General features: G+C 33.1%; 2 protein-coding genes across 3 annotated transcripts; both read left to right on the plus strand.

Moving 5' to 3' along the window:
- The first annotated feature begins 2,893 nt into the window (after nucleotides 1-2,893).
- LOC115950488 lies at nucleotides 2,894-3,667 on the plus strand. Its single transcript, XM_031067682.1, has one exon. The coding sequence runs from the start codon at nucleotides 2,894-2,896 to the stop codon at nucleotides 3,665-3,667; it is 774 nt and encodes a 257-aa protein (XP_030923542.1).
- Nucleotides 3,668-6,512: 2,845 nt separating this feature from the next.
- LOC115995229 (phosphoinositide phosphatase SAC7-like) lies at nucleotides 6,513-16,477 on the plus strand. Of its 2 annotated transcripts, none has more exons than XM_031119712.1 (21): nucleotides 6,513-6,727; nucleotides 7,420-7,576; nucleotides 8,051-8,128; nucleotides 8,834-8,961; nucleotides 9,047-9,138; nucleotides 9,487-9,544; nucleotides 9,790-9,846; nucleotides 9,932-9,965; nucleotides 10,096-10,176; nucleotides 11,214-11,320; nucleotides 12,401-12,487; nucleotides 12,579-12,656; nucleotides 12,749-12,819; nucleotides 12,921-13,019; nucleotides 13,451-13,550; nucleotides 13,954-14,062; nucleotides 14,209-14,281; nucleotides 14,724-14,817; nucleotides 15,338-15,433; nucleotides 15,887-15,953; nucleotides 16,181-16,477. In XM_031119712.1, exons 2-21 carry the CDS (start codon nucleotides 7,429-7,431, stop codon nucleotides 16,306-16,308), a joined length of 1,785 nt encoding a protein of 594 aa, XP_030975572.1. In that variant the 5' UTR covers nucleotides 6,513-6,727; nucleotides 7,420-7,428; the 3' UTR covers nucleotides 16,309-16,477. The 2 variants fall into 2 exon arrangements, with proteins under 2 accessions (XP_030975572.1, XP_030975571.1); XM_031119711.1 differs by having other exon boundaries at nucleotides 6,514-6,727; nucleotides 7,411-7,576.
- The last annotated feature ends 259 nt before the right edge of the window (nucleotides 16,478-16,736 follow it).

Below are 16,736 nucleotides of genomic sequence, written 5' to 3' on the forward strand. Positions count from 1 at the left end.
CATTTTAAGAACAAAATTAATCACTAAGCAATAATCCAATTCCAAGTATAAAGTGCATGAATTAACACAAAATAAGTGCCATAATGCTCGCTAATGATGATGTAAATACGCAAAGTTAAGCTATTGTCAGTATGATTAAACGATGACATAATTTGGCCATTAAATCCTAGAAAATCTTGGATGGGGGTTTAACACACCCTCATGTTGTAACTTAGCCTCCAACTTAAGATTGAAGGTTAAAGTCACTGATTTTCCATGTAATATATATTTTTTCTTAAGTTGTAATTAGGAAATAAGGTGATGTAATTTATTTTTTTAAATTGTAATTAGGAAAAGCAGGGTAAATTTATATTTCTAGTGATAAGGTATTTCTTATTGTAAAAGATTTACTTTTATCTATTTTCTTGATTTTATCCATAAATAATCAAGTGATGATTCCGATGTAAATCCTTCAATTTTGGGGATAGACATTGTTAATTGAGTTTGAATCATTGACCTAATTATCTTGGGGGGGGGGGGGGGTGTGTTACTCAAATAAAATTTGTTGATCCTATGAAGTCGTATTTCTCACACCATGGCAAACAATTCAATTTGTGGATGGTTTCATTTGGATGAATAAGATCCCCGCCCGTGTGTTAATTGCAAGGAGCCAATGGGTGCTCATTTTTTAATTGAAAGTTGAGTCCCTTTTAAAATTACTAAATGGAGAAGCAAAAGGGCATTGCATACGAATAAATTGATACAAATTTTCCTAATGTGTCTCAGTGCATATTAAGGATAACTAAGAGGCAGTGGCAGCTGATATTGAGAGAGGCACTAACGCTACAACAAAAGTAATGAGGTTACAACATGTACTGGTGGCTCTTCCATCTTTTTTCGCCTAAGAGAGGTTGGGGGATTCATATGCACCAACCATAAGAAAAATCAATGTTTTGCCTCTCCTATTTTGGACCTTAACAGTATTGACATTGGCTTATGCAAAATAGTGGAAACCCCCAAATTTGCCTAATGAGCCTGTAAAACACCAACATTGGCTTATGCACCCATTAGGCAAAATAAAATTTCACTATGGTGCTTCTCCGAATTTAGATGACATTATAGCTCAGGTAATTTAACATATTTTTCTTTGATCCCCAAGCTACCCTTCTTCTTCCTCAAATTTTCTATTTCACTTACATATCACTCCCCCCTTGTTGTTGTCAATATATTGGCCTAACATATCACTCTAACACACTCACCAAAACGTTTTTCCTTTGCCTTTTTTCAAAACCTTCAAACACAAACCAAATCATTTACCCAAAAACCATCTAATCACCCTCCCAACTTTTCTTTTGCTAATAATGCTTGGTTTTTAGCCGCCATTGAAGTCCTTAATGCTCAAATGGCTCTACAAGATTCAAATAGCATGTAATGTGAAGTGTCAGTATCTTTGTCATCTAACCTCTTTGTCGTCGGCTCCAAAGTCATTCCCACCATGCTAACCAATGCCAATGCCCCAACCCCACACCCACAGTCTAACCACGTTCCCTCATTTCAGCTAGTTTCTACTCGTCTCTTTTTTCACTTTTATCTTCTTATTTTCCTTTGAATTTCTTGTTTTTTTAATCATTTCCTCGTTCTTCATTTTATTTATAAACATGTTCTTATATATATATATATATATATATATATTTTTTTTTTTTTTTTTGAGAATGATGTTCTTATATATTTGCATGTGTTCATCTACTAAACCGCCGGTTTGGTTGTCAATAACACTGCACTTAGATTCTTAGATTTTCCCCTCATTGTTTTTGATTTACTGAAGTTTAGGTCTCTTTATTTTTGTTGTACCATTTTGTGGGGGAGAATGTAGAGATTGAGAGAGAATGAGATAAGTTGAGAGAAATAATAAAAAAATAATGAAGTTAATGAGATAGAGTAAAAAAAAAAGAGAATTAGTAGATGTGAGTGTTTTGAAAAATGGTTAGATAAAATACAAAAAAGAAGGTTATAATTATAAAATAAAGAGAAAATTTTGGCCAAACCAATAAAAATGCACTAACATGCTTGTATTAGATAATGATAAAGAAAGTGCTTCCGATGATGAGACATGATAATTTTTGTTTTAAACTTTTTTTCCCAATAGTTTGTCTCTCATCTTAAGTGGATATATAAATAGTCCATTATTTTGCTTTCTAATTGTGAATCTAAGAATGTAGTAGCTATATAATGTTCTTGTCATGCAATATTGTTAAGAACTTTATGAAGAATATGCTCCTCACATAAAAGGAAGCTACATTTATTTTCATTGATTACAACTTAGCACTTAGATTGGCAAAGAAACCTATGATCCATTATTGCTCTAAGCACATAAATACAAGACATTACTTTCTTAGTGAATGATTTACAAAATAAGGAGGTGCAGTGTAAGTTTTTGAAGTAATAAGATCAAATTGCTAATACTTTTACCAACTCACTCAACAATATTAGTTCCATAAATTAAAAGTTTGTATGAGCTTATTTTCATTAGCTTATTTTGTTTATTTGTAAAAATACAAATTTACTTAAAAAAATGTGATGTGTTAAAAATTTGTACATTCCATCTTAAGATGAAAAACAAGTTTAACCAAACATACATAGTTTAAAAATATTTTAGGTAAAATACATTGAATATATATGATTATAATAATATATAGCATGATTTGTGTATATAAATAATGAACTATGTATGAGAGTATCAGAGAACGCAAATGCCCATTATTAATGCAATAAAATTAAGTCATTCTTGGTATTCCTCCTAATTTCCTTTATGTACTTGTGTGTGCATATAAATTCCAACACTCCCCCTTGAGAAGTCTCATATGAGACAATTTATCTCACAGTTTTAATTTCTTTCTTCTTGTTTCTCATCACCATGAGTAACTCTAAAGACTCCTCATCCGACAAGCCCTTCTCTGATGACCAACAAGACCATCATGATAGGCCTCAAAATGCTAGTGATGACACCACCATGCAAGAGGCTGAAAATGTCACAGGGACTAATGTTGAGATTGAACGAGACTCATCTTCTGTTACACCTTTTATGGCTCAAGAAACTGGTGATCATGAGGGTGGTGATGCTGATGATATTGTTATAGAGCCCCAAGAAGGTTCTTCTAAGAAGCAAGGAGGCCATGGAGACGAGTTGGGTGCAATAAGTAGTGGTGTAAACAAACCTAAGAGGAAGGTGGAGTTGGTGGATCCTCCAACACTACGCGATCCAGTTTGTATTGTATGTAGCAAGCAGTTTGGCTCGTGGAAGGCTGTATTTGGACACATGAGATCTCATCCTGGGCGTGATTGGAGGGGGGTGTTTCCTCCCCCAACTGGAATATGGGACCCTTTACGAGATATAGACCAAAAAGCAAGCATGCCTAATATAGATCCTAACATAGGTCCTCAAGCTCAAGAGGAAATCGCTACGACTCTTCTTAATGTGGCTCAAGGTGTGTTACAGAGATTGAATGAAAGTGACAAAAATGAGGGTGTAATTGCCATCAGTGAGGCTTCCTCTTCATCACTCGGGAGAGGACTGGGGATTGATTTGAACCAACCACAAGAGAAAAGTCCTAGTACTGCTCCTGTTTTGGATCTCAACAAGCCTGCAAAAGAGAAGGATGATGACAGTTCTTCAGACGATGGGAAATGAGAAGTGTTGTTTTGGATCTCAACATGCCTGCAGAGAAGAGATGAAGAAAATGGTTTAGAGCATGAGAAATAAGAAGTGTTATTATTATTATTATTATTTTTTTAGTGCTTCTTTTAATTGAGTTTTTAGCGTGCTCACTTTGTTAAAATGGATCATGCACGCATAATGTTTATGTTGCTTGTTTGTTTGTTTGTTTGTATTTGTTTTTTTTTTTTTACGTGTTTCTTTTAAGAAAAATTCTAGTGCCACATCCAATTACACAACTTTGCCCACAATTCTTTCATGTGGCGAGTTGTGATTGGTGGAAGGGTGATGGTGGGTCCATAACTCGCCCACCAACCATAACTTGCCACACCCCTTCACCAACCACAACTCGCCACATGGACGAGTTGTGGATAAAGTTGTGTAATTGGATGTGACATTAGAATTACTCTTCTTTTAATTGAGTTTTTGGTGTGCTCACTTTATCAAAAGTGGACATGCATGCATATTTTTTATGTTGCATGAATTAAAATAAAATATTTATAGATTCAACGTGGTCTATTTATTAAAATTTTAAAACAATGATGTTAAAAAATTACAAATTTTATTACATCAATGAATATCAAGGACAAAAACCGATAGCAGATATTAACAATACAAACTGATAACAAATATTAGCCATACAAATTGATGTGTTAAGTTAAACACAATACCAAAAAAAAAAAAAGTTAACAGGTGGTTGATATTGTACTAATTTCATTGTTACCATATCAATTTGTATATATCTTGTGATAAATTTAGTAGCAACTGAAGTACTTTCCTTATTAGAATAACACATAAAATTATTGTTTATGGGTTGTAGTTCTCATTACAACCAATAAAAATGTTATATTTGGTTGATTACCTTTTTTTTTTTTTTCCTCTTTTTTGAAAAATTTATAATTTTTTATTAATTTAAAAATCAATAGTGATGTTTGATAGTTGACGAGGATTTCTATTTATTGCCTAACCTACCATAATTGGTTGTCACATAGACACAAATTTGAAAAAAATTTATATTTTATCTTAGTTTTAATAGTGGATCTTAATGATTTCGATGTGGTTTGTTTATTAAAACAATGATGTTGGCTATACAAACTTTACTATATAACAAATATTGATATAAATTGATAACAGATATTTGTGGCCAGTTCTCCTCGTTACAACCAATAGTAGTGATATATTTGATTGATTACAATTTTAATCAAATCACATATTTTCAATTTTTCATTAATTTTAGATATCAACGATGGTGTTTGATAGTCGAGGAGGATTAAAAGAAAAACTAATACTTGTCCAAGTTTTAGTTGTGGAGCCCATAATGCATTAAATTTGACCTACTTATTAAAATCAAGATCTTAAGGGCAATTACAAATTTTACTATATTAATATTCATTAACAATACTATATTTTATAAAGAATATTGATCATAAAAACTGATGTGTAAAACCAAATAAGAAATTTATTTTTATCTGTGTTGATGTCAAATTAATTCTATGATTGTTATAATTTCAAGTTATAAATATAAGTAATCAAATATATAGTAATTTTAGTATTTTTCTTAGTAGAAGAACACGTAGTTTAGTGTTTGTGGGCAGCGGTTCTCATTACAACTGATAGTAATGCTATTTGGTTGATTACCTATTACTCTTAGTTTTGGGAAAGTTATGAGTTTTCATTAATTTTAAAAATCAATGGTGTTGTTTAATAATCAACTAGGATTTTTATTTGTTAACTGCAAACCTTATAATGCATTTGACTTGGTTTGTAACCGCCACTATAGAAAACACCGCTATAGCCCAAATGAGCCTATAGTGGCATTTTTAGGAGCCATATAGGTCCAGATTTTTTGTAGTATGCTAAATCTATTACAAAATTTATAACATTAATGATATAACGGTACAAATTGATAACGAATATTATATTTTCAAATTAATGTGTTATAAACACAAGATAAAAATGATTAATAAATTTATTCAATATGTGAATGCTTAGTTTTGGCATTTTGAGAACTACACCTAGCTTCTATATATCTTCAAGTAAAAAAAAAAAAAAAAGTTTCAATTAGTTCAATTGATAAAGTTTTTGATTGTTGAATAATAGATTAGGGGTTCAATACCCACAGCTATTTGTAAACCACAACTTGCTATTTGTAAACCACAGTTTTGTCACATTCCATAATAATTTTACATTTTTGGCTAAGTAATTATGGAAAAGGAAATAATTAGGTGTAAGCCTTGTATGTTTAATTCCTAACCCAAATAATACTATATTTATTTGGTTTATAACTTGATTTTTTCTCTTTTATGGCAAAGTTATCATTCTTCATTAATATTTTTAAAAATCCAGGGTATTCTATTTTTAATTTTTAACATTAAAAGAACCACACATAATGAAGTTACCAATCTTGATTAATTTTAAAAATGAACTTACAACCAATAGGAATTAAATATATTTGGCAGACGATTTTTTTTTTTTTTTTATATATATATATTTTATGGCAAAGTTACCAATTTAATTTTTTTTTTTGACTACTTTTAAGTAATTAATAGCATGCAATTTCTGCCTTTCTGTATTTTCCTTTTTGGGCATAATAAGTGCCAGTACTATCCGAGCTGTCAAAGTTGAACAGGAGGTATTACGATCCAACGGTCGAGATTCTTCAAAAAGACAATCTCCCATTGACTATGCATTGGGACCCACAAACCCCCATTAACGAATAAAAACATGCCACGTGTAACAAAAACAGATTCTTCAGGTGCGAGCGAGAAAGCAGTAAAATTCGTTGGGCTTGGGCTGGGCCCAGCACCACTTTAGCCTAAATTCGCGCTTGCTCTGATTGAAAAAATTACTAGCGAAATCCAATTTCCGCGAAAACTAAATCCTTTTTCCTTACATTCATTTTCCAAATCTCGATTTGGATCCAATCAAAATAACTTTCACTATCTCAGGCCGCTAGATACGATGATCTCGACGACGTCGTAAGCTTAGCATCCTCCGGTGTTTCTCTCGATTCCAAGGACTCCCTTGGCCGTACAGGTTCACCCTTTTAACCTTAATTTTAATTCTCTCATTATTTATACTATGAACATGTCTTAATACCTGCTTTACTCTTTTTTTCTTTTTAAAAATTGTGTTCCCAATCTTGAAAATTCCTCTTCTATATAAACAAATTGAATACTCATATACCATTGTGGTTATTAAAAACTTTTTTTTTTTTTTTTTCATTTTTCTGTTTTTAGTTTGATTGTTGCGTGAATTTTTCTGTTTTTTTCCTTTTACGGAAAGTAGTTTAAGTTTTCACGTGCGATCTCCGATCGGTTTAGTCGTTCAGGTATCGTATCCAACACTCTCTGTTCTTCGTAATTAAGGCTTTATTTGGCTGCTGATAATGTATTTTATCGGAATTGTATAAGATTTCTTGGCTGCCAAGCAGGAAATCAGAGATGAATTGAATTTGATTGTTAGTTATTAGGAGCTCCGAGAAAATTTGAATTTATTCAATTAGCAATTCATTTGAATTTTGTTATTGTTGTTTGTTAGTGAAGTTCAAACATTTCTTGGCTACCAATCAGAAATCAGAGATGAAATTGAATTTGTTGAAATGAAATGAAAAAAAAAAAAAAAAAACAGTTTCTATTGTGTAGGTGAGAGGAAATTTGAATTTATTTAATTGGCTATGCAATTGAATTTTTGTTGTTGTTGTTGTTGTTGTTTGGAAGTGGATTTAGGTTTCAATAATGATGGAGAGGGCTGATTCTAGTAAAAAGCTATATTCGCGTCTGCGTCTATGGGAGTTTCCGGATCAGTATATTGTTGAGCCCACTGATGGCTCTTGTGGTTCCTCCTTGGTCATCAGTCGGAAGGACGGCTCAATGAGTCTGATTGGTGAGTTTATAATGATTGTTATTGATGTTCGAGTAATGTTAGGGACTCGATTATTTTTCACAACTTGTTTTGACAGCGAATTATGATTGGAGTTATCACTTTCACATGGCCTACTACTAACATTGCTTTTATTAGGAAAAAGTGCTGTTAGTAGTGGGCCCATGTGATGATTGAAGAGACCATTCTATGTGTAGTTTTAGTCACATGACATTTTTAACGAGTCATGAACTTGCGTAAATATACGCATGGATAGTCTTATAAATTACCATGTAGTGGGCTGGAGGAGATGGGTCTAAACAAATTTGGAGCTAAACTTTGTCCCTTTTATTATAGATGCCAACAGTTAGTGAAAAATTTTGTGCCTCTAGACTTATTGTTAGTATTTCTCAGTTTCTATTTCTGTTAGTTGTGTGTTTTTTAGAGTGTTAATGGTGAATATTTTAGTTGATGGGTCTTTCTTTGATCACCCTACAGATGAGCTTCCAGAATCCAGCTCTGTTCCTAAAGTTCGGCCAATTTTTGGTGTTGTTGGGATGCTAAAGCTCTTGGCAGGTAAAATATCTTTTCAAACGCTCAAAACATGTTCTTGTGTGTTTTAGGATAGAGAACCTTGACTTACTACTTTAAATTCATTTTTCCCTAATTAGTTGCTTGCATAAGATTTTTGTCCCTTTTCAATTTAAGATATCGTACATTAACTATAGTGGCTTATAGAGCATTGGTGCCATTTGTTACAGCTTAATTTATAAATTAAGCCAGCTTATTTTCTTAGGTACAGCTTAAGTCAAACCCAGTTTGTTTTTATCTCACCAAAATGTGCTATACACTAAATGATGCTTGATGGCTATTTATGTTCTCAGTAGTTGTTTTCTGTTCATTGATTGTTAATTGATGTTGATATATGGTTTTATTTCATTTTTAATTCTTGAAAATGGTAGTTGGGTAGTAATTCATGGCTGGGAAGATTAATTGCATATTACAGTGTGCATAAATTTTTGGTAATAAGAGACGGATGAACCCAAAAAATGCATAAAGGCACATTGAAACATGATTCCTGAATGTTGGGGATATGACACATTTGATTGGCAGAATTGTGGTGCCATGTAAGACCAGTGGAGTAAATAGAACCTAAAACAGAGGAAGGAAAGATTAAATCAAATGTATATGCATCTAGTTTCTTATTCTAATATAATTATTGCACTGGAGTTGCAGCTTGTTTGATTATATTGATTTTTTAATATTCTTCTATGCTTTTAGGTTCGTATTTAATAGTTATAACCAAGCGTGAATGTGTTGGATCTTACTTGGGGCATCCTATCTTTAAAGTTTCATCCCTGAAGATTTTTCCCTGTAATCATTCTCTTGAAAATTCCACTGCAGAGCAGGTAAGTTATTGCCTTAATGTTTATTTGTCTTATATGGATGGAATTTGATTTCAATTCTGTAATTGTTATATGAACTTCCTCGCAGAAAAAGATGGAGACTGAGTTTTCTGGGCTGCTAAATATTGCAGAGAAGACTTCTGGTCTGTACTTCTCATACGAAACCAATTTAACACTGAGGTCAGCATTTTTTTCCGCTTTCGTGGCATTTGTCCATTCTTAATTGTGTCTGGGAAACAAACAAATGTTCTTACCTAAAGTGGATCGGCAACAAAGAGCTGGCCCCCCTCCCCTTCCAAAAAAGAAAGTATTTTAATACTTCTTTATTTGGCCTTTGCACATAAGGTCAATTCTTAGATTTATTCACGCTTAAACCAAATCAAGATGTAATTATCTAGAAGGGGATTAATCTTACAACACAGAATATTGTACTTGTAACTGACGGAGACACTAAATTTTATTTATGTTCACATCTGATGCAAATGATGGCCTTCACACAAAATATGATATTTTTTGGGGGTGCTGCAGTGCACAGCGATTAAATGATCTGGGTGATGAGTCAAAATTGCTTCCTCTTTGGAGACAAGTAAGCCTTGATCTTAGAAGTAGTTGCTTTTCTTTTGTTTTTTGATTTTTTCTTTAAGATATTAGTATATGCTGGGTCTGAAGTTAGAAGGTAGATTTCTTATGTAGGTTCTGCCTACAATTTTGTCTGAATGATGATTTTCAATCTCTGTCATCATTCTGTTCAAGCTTCATTGCTGTTTCTTTGTAATTTTAGATTTCCAGTAAATGGGGATTTTGCTAATGTCACTAATTTTTTTGCTACAGGCAGAACCTCGATTTCTATGGAACAACTATATGTTGGAAGTGCTCATAGATAACAAGGTCAGGTTGATGCCAAAGTTGTTGTCAGTCCTTTTACATGTATACTTTACTAACTGCTAACATTTATATGGTTCCCTATGCACAGCTTGATCCGTACATACTACCTGTTGTCCAAGGGAATATCCTTTTCTCATTGTTGGATTCAGTTTTTTGATTGTGTCACATGAGAGTGTATATTTATAGTTTAGTGGCTTATATAAATGCTGGTTGATTCTTTTTATTTCAAGTTTTTCCTTAACTGTTCATCAAGCTTTAATAACTTTCAAGCAGCCATTGGGAAAGATGTTATTGATGTTACTCTGGTTGCGAGGAGATGTACAAGGAGAAATGGTATTCAAAGCCTGTATTACCTTTTTATTTTGTTAATATGTATCTTGGTCTGTTCATTTATGGTTATCATTACTGTTTTCACAAAGACTAGTTCAGTACTATATTCTATACAGAAGAACTCCAGGAAATTAGTAATTCCTACTGATTTAATAAGTTTATCTGCATGAATTATTAATTTTTTCACCATTATACCAATACTATTCACTTGCAGCAACTAACTTTTTGATAAGTAATTAGTTTTATTAGAAAACACTAGGATGCACCCTGGTTTACTCCCCAGGGTTGGGTCCAAAGGGCTTCTGCCCTGGTGAGGTTCCACCTCTCACACCCTTCAAGGTTCCTTGCATTCCTTTCCCTCGTGATGCACCATTTGCTGCAACTAACTGATAGAGAATCATATTAATTCTAATAGGAACTGGGATAAAATATATGTGAGGGTCTGATAGGGTCTAATATACATCAAGAGGTTTTGATTGTTGGATCATTTGTAAAGCTTTAATTTTAATATCATTTGTAATTTACTTATCCAAAAATAGGTCATTTCTAAATCAATGCCAATCTAGCAATTGTATCAGTAACTAACCATTTTTGACAAGAGAGGGGCATGTTTAATGCATTTTACAATTTTGTATCCATGCACTTAATTTGACACTGAACATTTTGAAGAACATTACATGGGCAATGACCAAATTTCCATCATAGTAGAAACTATAAAAAGATCCATCACAAACAATTTGTGAGACAGATGCTTCCAATCTTGACATATGCTTTGATGCCATATGAAATGATCTACTATCCAAAGAGGTCTCTAATGAGAAAAATTTACGTGCTGAGTGCTAACAACTTAACACATGCTTGCTGACTGATAGCATGATTAAAAAGTGACCACGTGCTAATGAAGTTTCAGGAGCACCTAGCCATATTCTCATCAATGCACAGTAAAATGCATTATACCGTTTCCTCTTTCAAAGTGGCATTAAGTATTGGCCTTATATCCTCTTGCTAGTATAATAAATAATAGTTGCATTCCTTACAAGGCACTCGGATGTGGAGAAGAGGAGCTGATTCCGATGGGTATGTTGCTAATTTTGTGGAATCCGAGCAAATTATGCAATTTAATGGATTTACAGCATCATTTGTTCAGGTAATGTTTTATATACTTTTTAGTTATTTTTTGTTTATACAAATATCATTACAAATATACAGTCCTAAATCCTAAATGCTAAACATAAAGGGTAAATGATACTTGACAAAAGCACTGTGGATATCATATTTTGTGAATGTTAGAGTGGATCTTGTGGCATAGTATGGTAGGCAGTATAATTATTATTTTCTAAAATCATTATATTAGATAGTACAGAACAAAATTTTTAAGACCATAAAAAAGAAGTAACACATTCAAGATGTACATTTGACAATCAATGTGAAAAAGATATTAGTAATTTGCCAATAAATTGAGGGATGCTGCATTCTCGATATGTATTAAGAACTGAATCCCTCCAAAATTACCAGTTACTGTCTTTACAAGCAGTTGGTTGAATTTGTTTCCTTTTAACATTGTCTTGGTGATCTCTACAAGGTTTTGAAAAACATTTAGTTTCTTCACTTTCAGATTGTGAAAGAAGCAGAGTGAAAAGAGATGCTTGAATTTGTTTCCCCGCTTTCAAATGTAATAGCTTATGTGCTTTTGGAATAAGCATTGAGCCCTGACTATTTCCCAGTGGAATGAAAATGCTTAGATAATGTAAATTTAAGCTGATTTGAAGTTAACACTCATCACGAGATATTGTGATTACCCCCTTCCTTGATATGAAATGATCACCTTTTAAAATTTCTCCTATGACACATTATTGCCACTGTAGTGGATGGCATGAGTTTGGACCATGAAAATAAGGATATCTTTACTTAAAGGTGCTCAGAATAGAGCTGGAACTCACCCAAATTTTTGTCTGGTTCTTGTGACCATGAGAGTAAACTCTAGTCCTCTCAGATTTTTGGAGAAAGAGGGCTTTATGTCATTTAGTGGTTTATAATGAACATCAACGTTTAAACAGCCAAAATCAGGGTGTGTGGGAATGCTTACCATTAATCTGATAGAATGAATATTTAGGATATCTTTTTATAAGTAAATGGTTGAAAGTATTTTAGCAGAATCGGTAGTGTATTATGCTTGCTTGTTATCTGAGTTGTCTAGTCTTATATGCCCTTATATTGCCTTTAACAGGTTCGGGGGTCAATTCCATTGCTTTGGGAGCAAATTGTAGATTTGACATATAAGCCGAAGTTTCAAATTGTTAAACTTGAGGAAGCTGTGAGTGTTGTATTATTTGTTCATTTATGGCATTGTTAGATTGCAAATGAATGCTTTCTACTTGTTTTTGACTATGCTGTACTGTATACAGCCCCGAGTAGTTGAGCGACATTTTCTGGATTTAAGAAAAAAATATGGGGCTGTTTTTGCTGTTGATCTTGTCAACAAGGTACAAAAATTTCCCCATTTGTAAATTTGTGTATGTGTAGGAGTGTAACTATTTAAGCTATTTATTCTTATGCTACCTTTGTCACTTTTCAGCATGGAGGTGAAGGACGCTTAAGTGAAAAATATGCGGGTGCAATGCAGCATGTTGTTAGTGATGATGTAAGGTAAAAATTCTTGATACTAACATTAGAAAAATATAAAACTGTGTATTTGATGTATATATTATTTTGTTTGATCTCATGCTGAGACCTACTCAACATTGTAGATATCTGCACTTCGATTTTCATCATATTTGCGGGCATGTTCATTTTGAGCGCCTCTCAATCCTTTATGAGCAAATTTCAGATTTCATTGAGAGAAATGGGTATGGTTTCCTTCCTATGGTAATATATACATAACTTGGTCTTTTTAGATCTATACATTTATGTTGCTTCATGGCAGAGATATGAGGCATTTGGTTCAATTATAAGGACTCATAAACTGGAGTGTCCTTGTTATGTAAAATGTGTAGTTGACATACTGATGTTAACATTAATCATTTGTGCTTTGTTATCTTCCTTTTTGTGTGTTTTTAGAGTTGCAATGACTAAAAACACTACAGCACAATAACAATTGACATGTCATGCTTTCACGGGTTGTTTTTTTGAGATATGCTTTTTCAGTTATCTACTAGATTCTCTCATGAAAATACGTGAAGAAGAAGCATTTTCCATGACTCAGTTTATGTGCCCAACACGTGGTCCAAATAAGTGTGTAATTAATTTCCTGAGTTGCTTGCTTGTTTTCAATTTTAAGGTACCTTTTGTTGAATGAAAAGGGTGAGAAAATGAAGGAGCAACTTGGAGTTGTGCGGACAAATTGTATTGATTGCTTAGACCGTACGAATGTTACCCAGGTAGGTTAACATCAATCACATAGAAAACAGCTTAACAGCTCATACAATTATGCCTCTGCTGAAATTTGCATATGTAGACTATGACTTCTGTTTACTGCAAAGGGAGATCTAAGAAATTAGTAATTAAAACTCTAATCTTTATCCCAGAATAATGTTCTTGAAATTTAGGAAAAAAATTTGTAGGTCATCATCAGTGTATTGTGTCTTTTTCTACTTTAAATTTTTCAAATTGCAGGTGAGGCATGCACTTCCCTTATCCTTGGGTTTTTCTAGTTGTCATTCTACTGCTTATCTTTCAAGTTTTGAATATGACGGAAAAAAAAACTATCCTGTGGTTTTCTTTGTTAACCATTAATTTTCTAATTAATTATACAAGAGTAAATGTTCTAAGATATGGTTGCAGAGCATGATAGGCCGGAAAATGTTGGAGTTCCAACTTAGAAGGCTTGGTGTTTTTGGTGCTGAAGAAACTATCAGCTCACATCCAAAGTTTGATGATAGCTTTAAAGTCTGTGAGTACTTTAATTTTTCTGTCGCATAGTATGATGTTTGCTTTCGTATTACTTGTGGTTATTTTCTACTTTCCTAATCATATTTTCCATGGTTCTCCTACTATGTGAAGTCTGGATTTTACTTATTCCTGTTTTTGTATCTTCAGTGTGGGCTAATCATGGGGATGACATAAGCCTTCAATATTCTGGCACTGGTGCTTTGAAAGGAGATTTTGTCAGGTACTTTTCCATGGATCTACTCTAAAACTTATTTTTACATTCATGTCTATGTGCTCTTCCATTGTTGGTTTATTGAAGCTCATGGATGAAAAAGTCTTTCTAGTATTTTCTGACTGGAAGGTGGATAAATTTTGATTTTATAAGTTGAATATGAGTTTATCTGCAAATGTGTATGAAATGGCAAGCCTTTAATTGCTGTATTTCATTTGAATGGAGCATTTTGATGTAAGTATTTCTTCTTTTATGTTTTGCACCTTTGCAATATTTCATACTTTTGGTTGAATAATTTCCTTGGATACATCATTCTGACTAAAACCACATGCCCTACTGTCATCATAAAGATGATGATATCTATATGAATACAAGGATAATGGCACTAATGTATAGCGTGGAACTTTTTTTCCCCTGTACAATAAATTGGTTCTGTTTGGTTGGATTATAGATATGGCCAGCGGACAATCCAAGGGATCCTTAAGGATGGATGGAATGCCCTTGCACGCTATTATTTGAATAACTTTTGTGATGGAACAAAACAGGTTAGTATGTTTCTTTCTTCGTTCAAATTATAGATACTCAAATGGAGTTTTAGAAATTGTAGGCTATCATCAAACTTTTTATGTTTGTTATCAATATGTATCCACTTCTTTCTGAACCTCCACCCCCCCACAACACACACACAAAAAAAACCCCTGGCAACAAACAAAATAACTTGACCCCAGAAATTTGGTGGTCTGTTGCTATCTTTTGCATTGAGACTTTGTTGAACACTTGAACTATGTGCTGATCGGTTGAATGATTTTCATTTCTTATAGCATGCTTTGTTTCTATGTGCATTTACATAATTCGATATGTAAGAGTTGAAGCGGTTATTTGCTTTGTTTTGTGCAGTCCTTTTCATTTGATAATTTTCCTTGTAATTCTTGCAAGATCTCATTTTTTGTCAAGCTATGTATGGTCACATTGTACATCCTTTATGTGAAGAGATTGTGATTTCTTTCTGCAACATTATCAGAAACTAAACTGACTTTCTGTTCTCTTGTTTTTGAACATCTGAAGGACGCAATTGATCTCCTTCAAGGGCATTATATTGTTTCTGTCAGCCGAGATATGACTACCCCATCTCAAAAAGGAGGAGGCCTTGAGGCTGTAGCTGTGAGTACAAGCCAAATGCCAATAATTTTTTTTTAAGGCCACAAATTTTAGTACATTTTTAGTAAAGCTTGCTTATACGCTTGGATGTGCATCTCATTTCATTCTCCACTGAGTCTAAATACATCAGTTCTTGAATTTGTAGTTTTTGTGGAGGATGTTTCCAACTAGTTTTCTCAACAAAAATAAAATATCTACCTAATTTATTTCAAAATATTTATTTTCTTGTAACTATTCCTTTAACTGCATCCTTTCTGTTCTTTATTTCACATTGGGATGTATACTCGATTTCGCTGTTGCTCATTTTGAAACAGTTCTTAGGACTTTAGTGGATGCGGAGATTTATCCAACTGGTTTCCTCAGCAACAATTTTATATTTTTGTTATCGATTTCTAGATATTTCTTGTAATTATCTTCATATCTCAAACTCTAACCTGGGATTATTTCTTTTTGCAGTCCTTTCCACTGGCTTTATCACTGGTTTTGACTGGGTTCTTTTTCGCAACTATGTCATTGGGGCAAGGTCAGTGGAGTATTGCTTGTTTAACAAGAAGAAATAGTAGCTAACTTCAGAATAAACAGATGCATTAATTTAAAGTATTTTTCTTTGCTACTCTTCACTTGAGGGGCCTTGTAAAGAACCATATAGAGCATCCTTTGTTGGAGTTGCAAGTCTAAAAGACATTATTTTTGCTAACGTGGGAAAATTTTGTTTTTTGGATAATGATGTTTCATTTTTCTTTTCCACAGGTCAATACGATCTTCGGCACTTTTTCTTTTCGTTTATGTGGGCAGGCTTGAGTGTAGCTTTAGCGGCATTTGTGAGGGCCAATGGCAGGATTTTCTGCAACCGTCCTCGTCTGCACAAGCCTCGTTGATTCTGGGTCTGACTGATTCCAATTTTGTGTGAAATTTTAATCTTTCTGCTAACTAATATTTATTCATTCACACGATTTTGTAGTTAAGTGTAGCTACGAATTCCTGGTTGGTTATATCTGTAAGTTTTTGGGATATAATTTAAGCAATTGTTGTATTCTATTTGTCTTCTTGTCATTATTATTCTTTTATTTGTATAATTGATTTTCCTTGTGGACATCGTTGTTGCTAATTTTGTTAGTGAAAGATGAAAGCTCCCATGCTTGTAATGTGTTCAGTAAAAGTTGATAGTTTGAGTTACTACATTATTGTATTGTTAAATTATTATTATTTTTTCCTGGATTTGAAAATGAAAGATGCCCTCAAATTCCCATTTATAATGGAAAAGAAAAGCTTAATAATAATAATAATGGAAATGAAAAGCATTAAG

This window comes from Quercus lobata, chromosome 6, assembly GCF_001633185.2.
Source record: "Quercus lobata isolate SW786 chromosome 6, ValleyOak3.0 Primary Assembly, whole genome shotgun sequence".
Classification (NCBI taxonomy): Eukaryota; Viridiplantae; Streptophyta; class Magnoliopsida; order Fagales; family Fagaceae; genus Quercus; species Quercus lobata.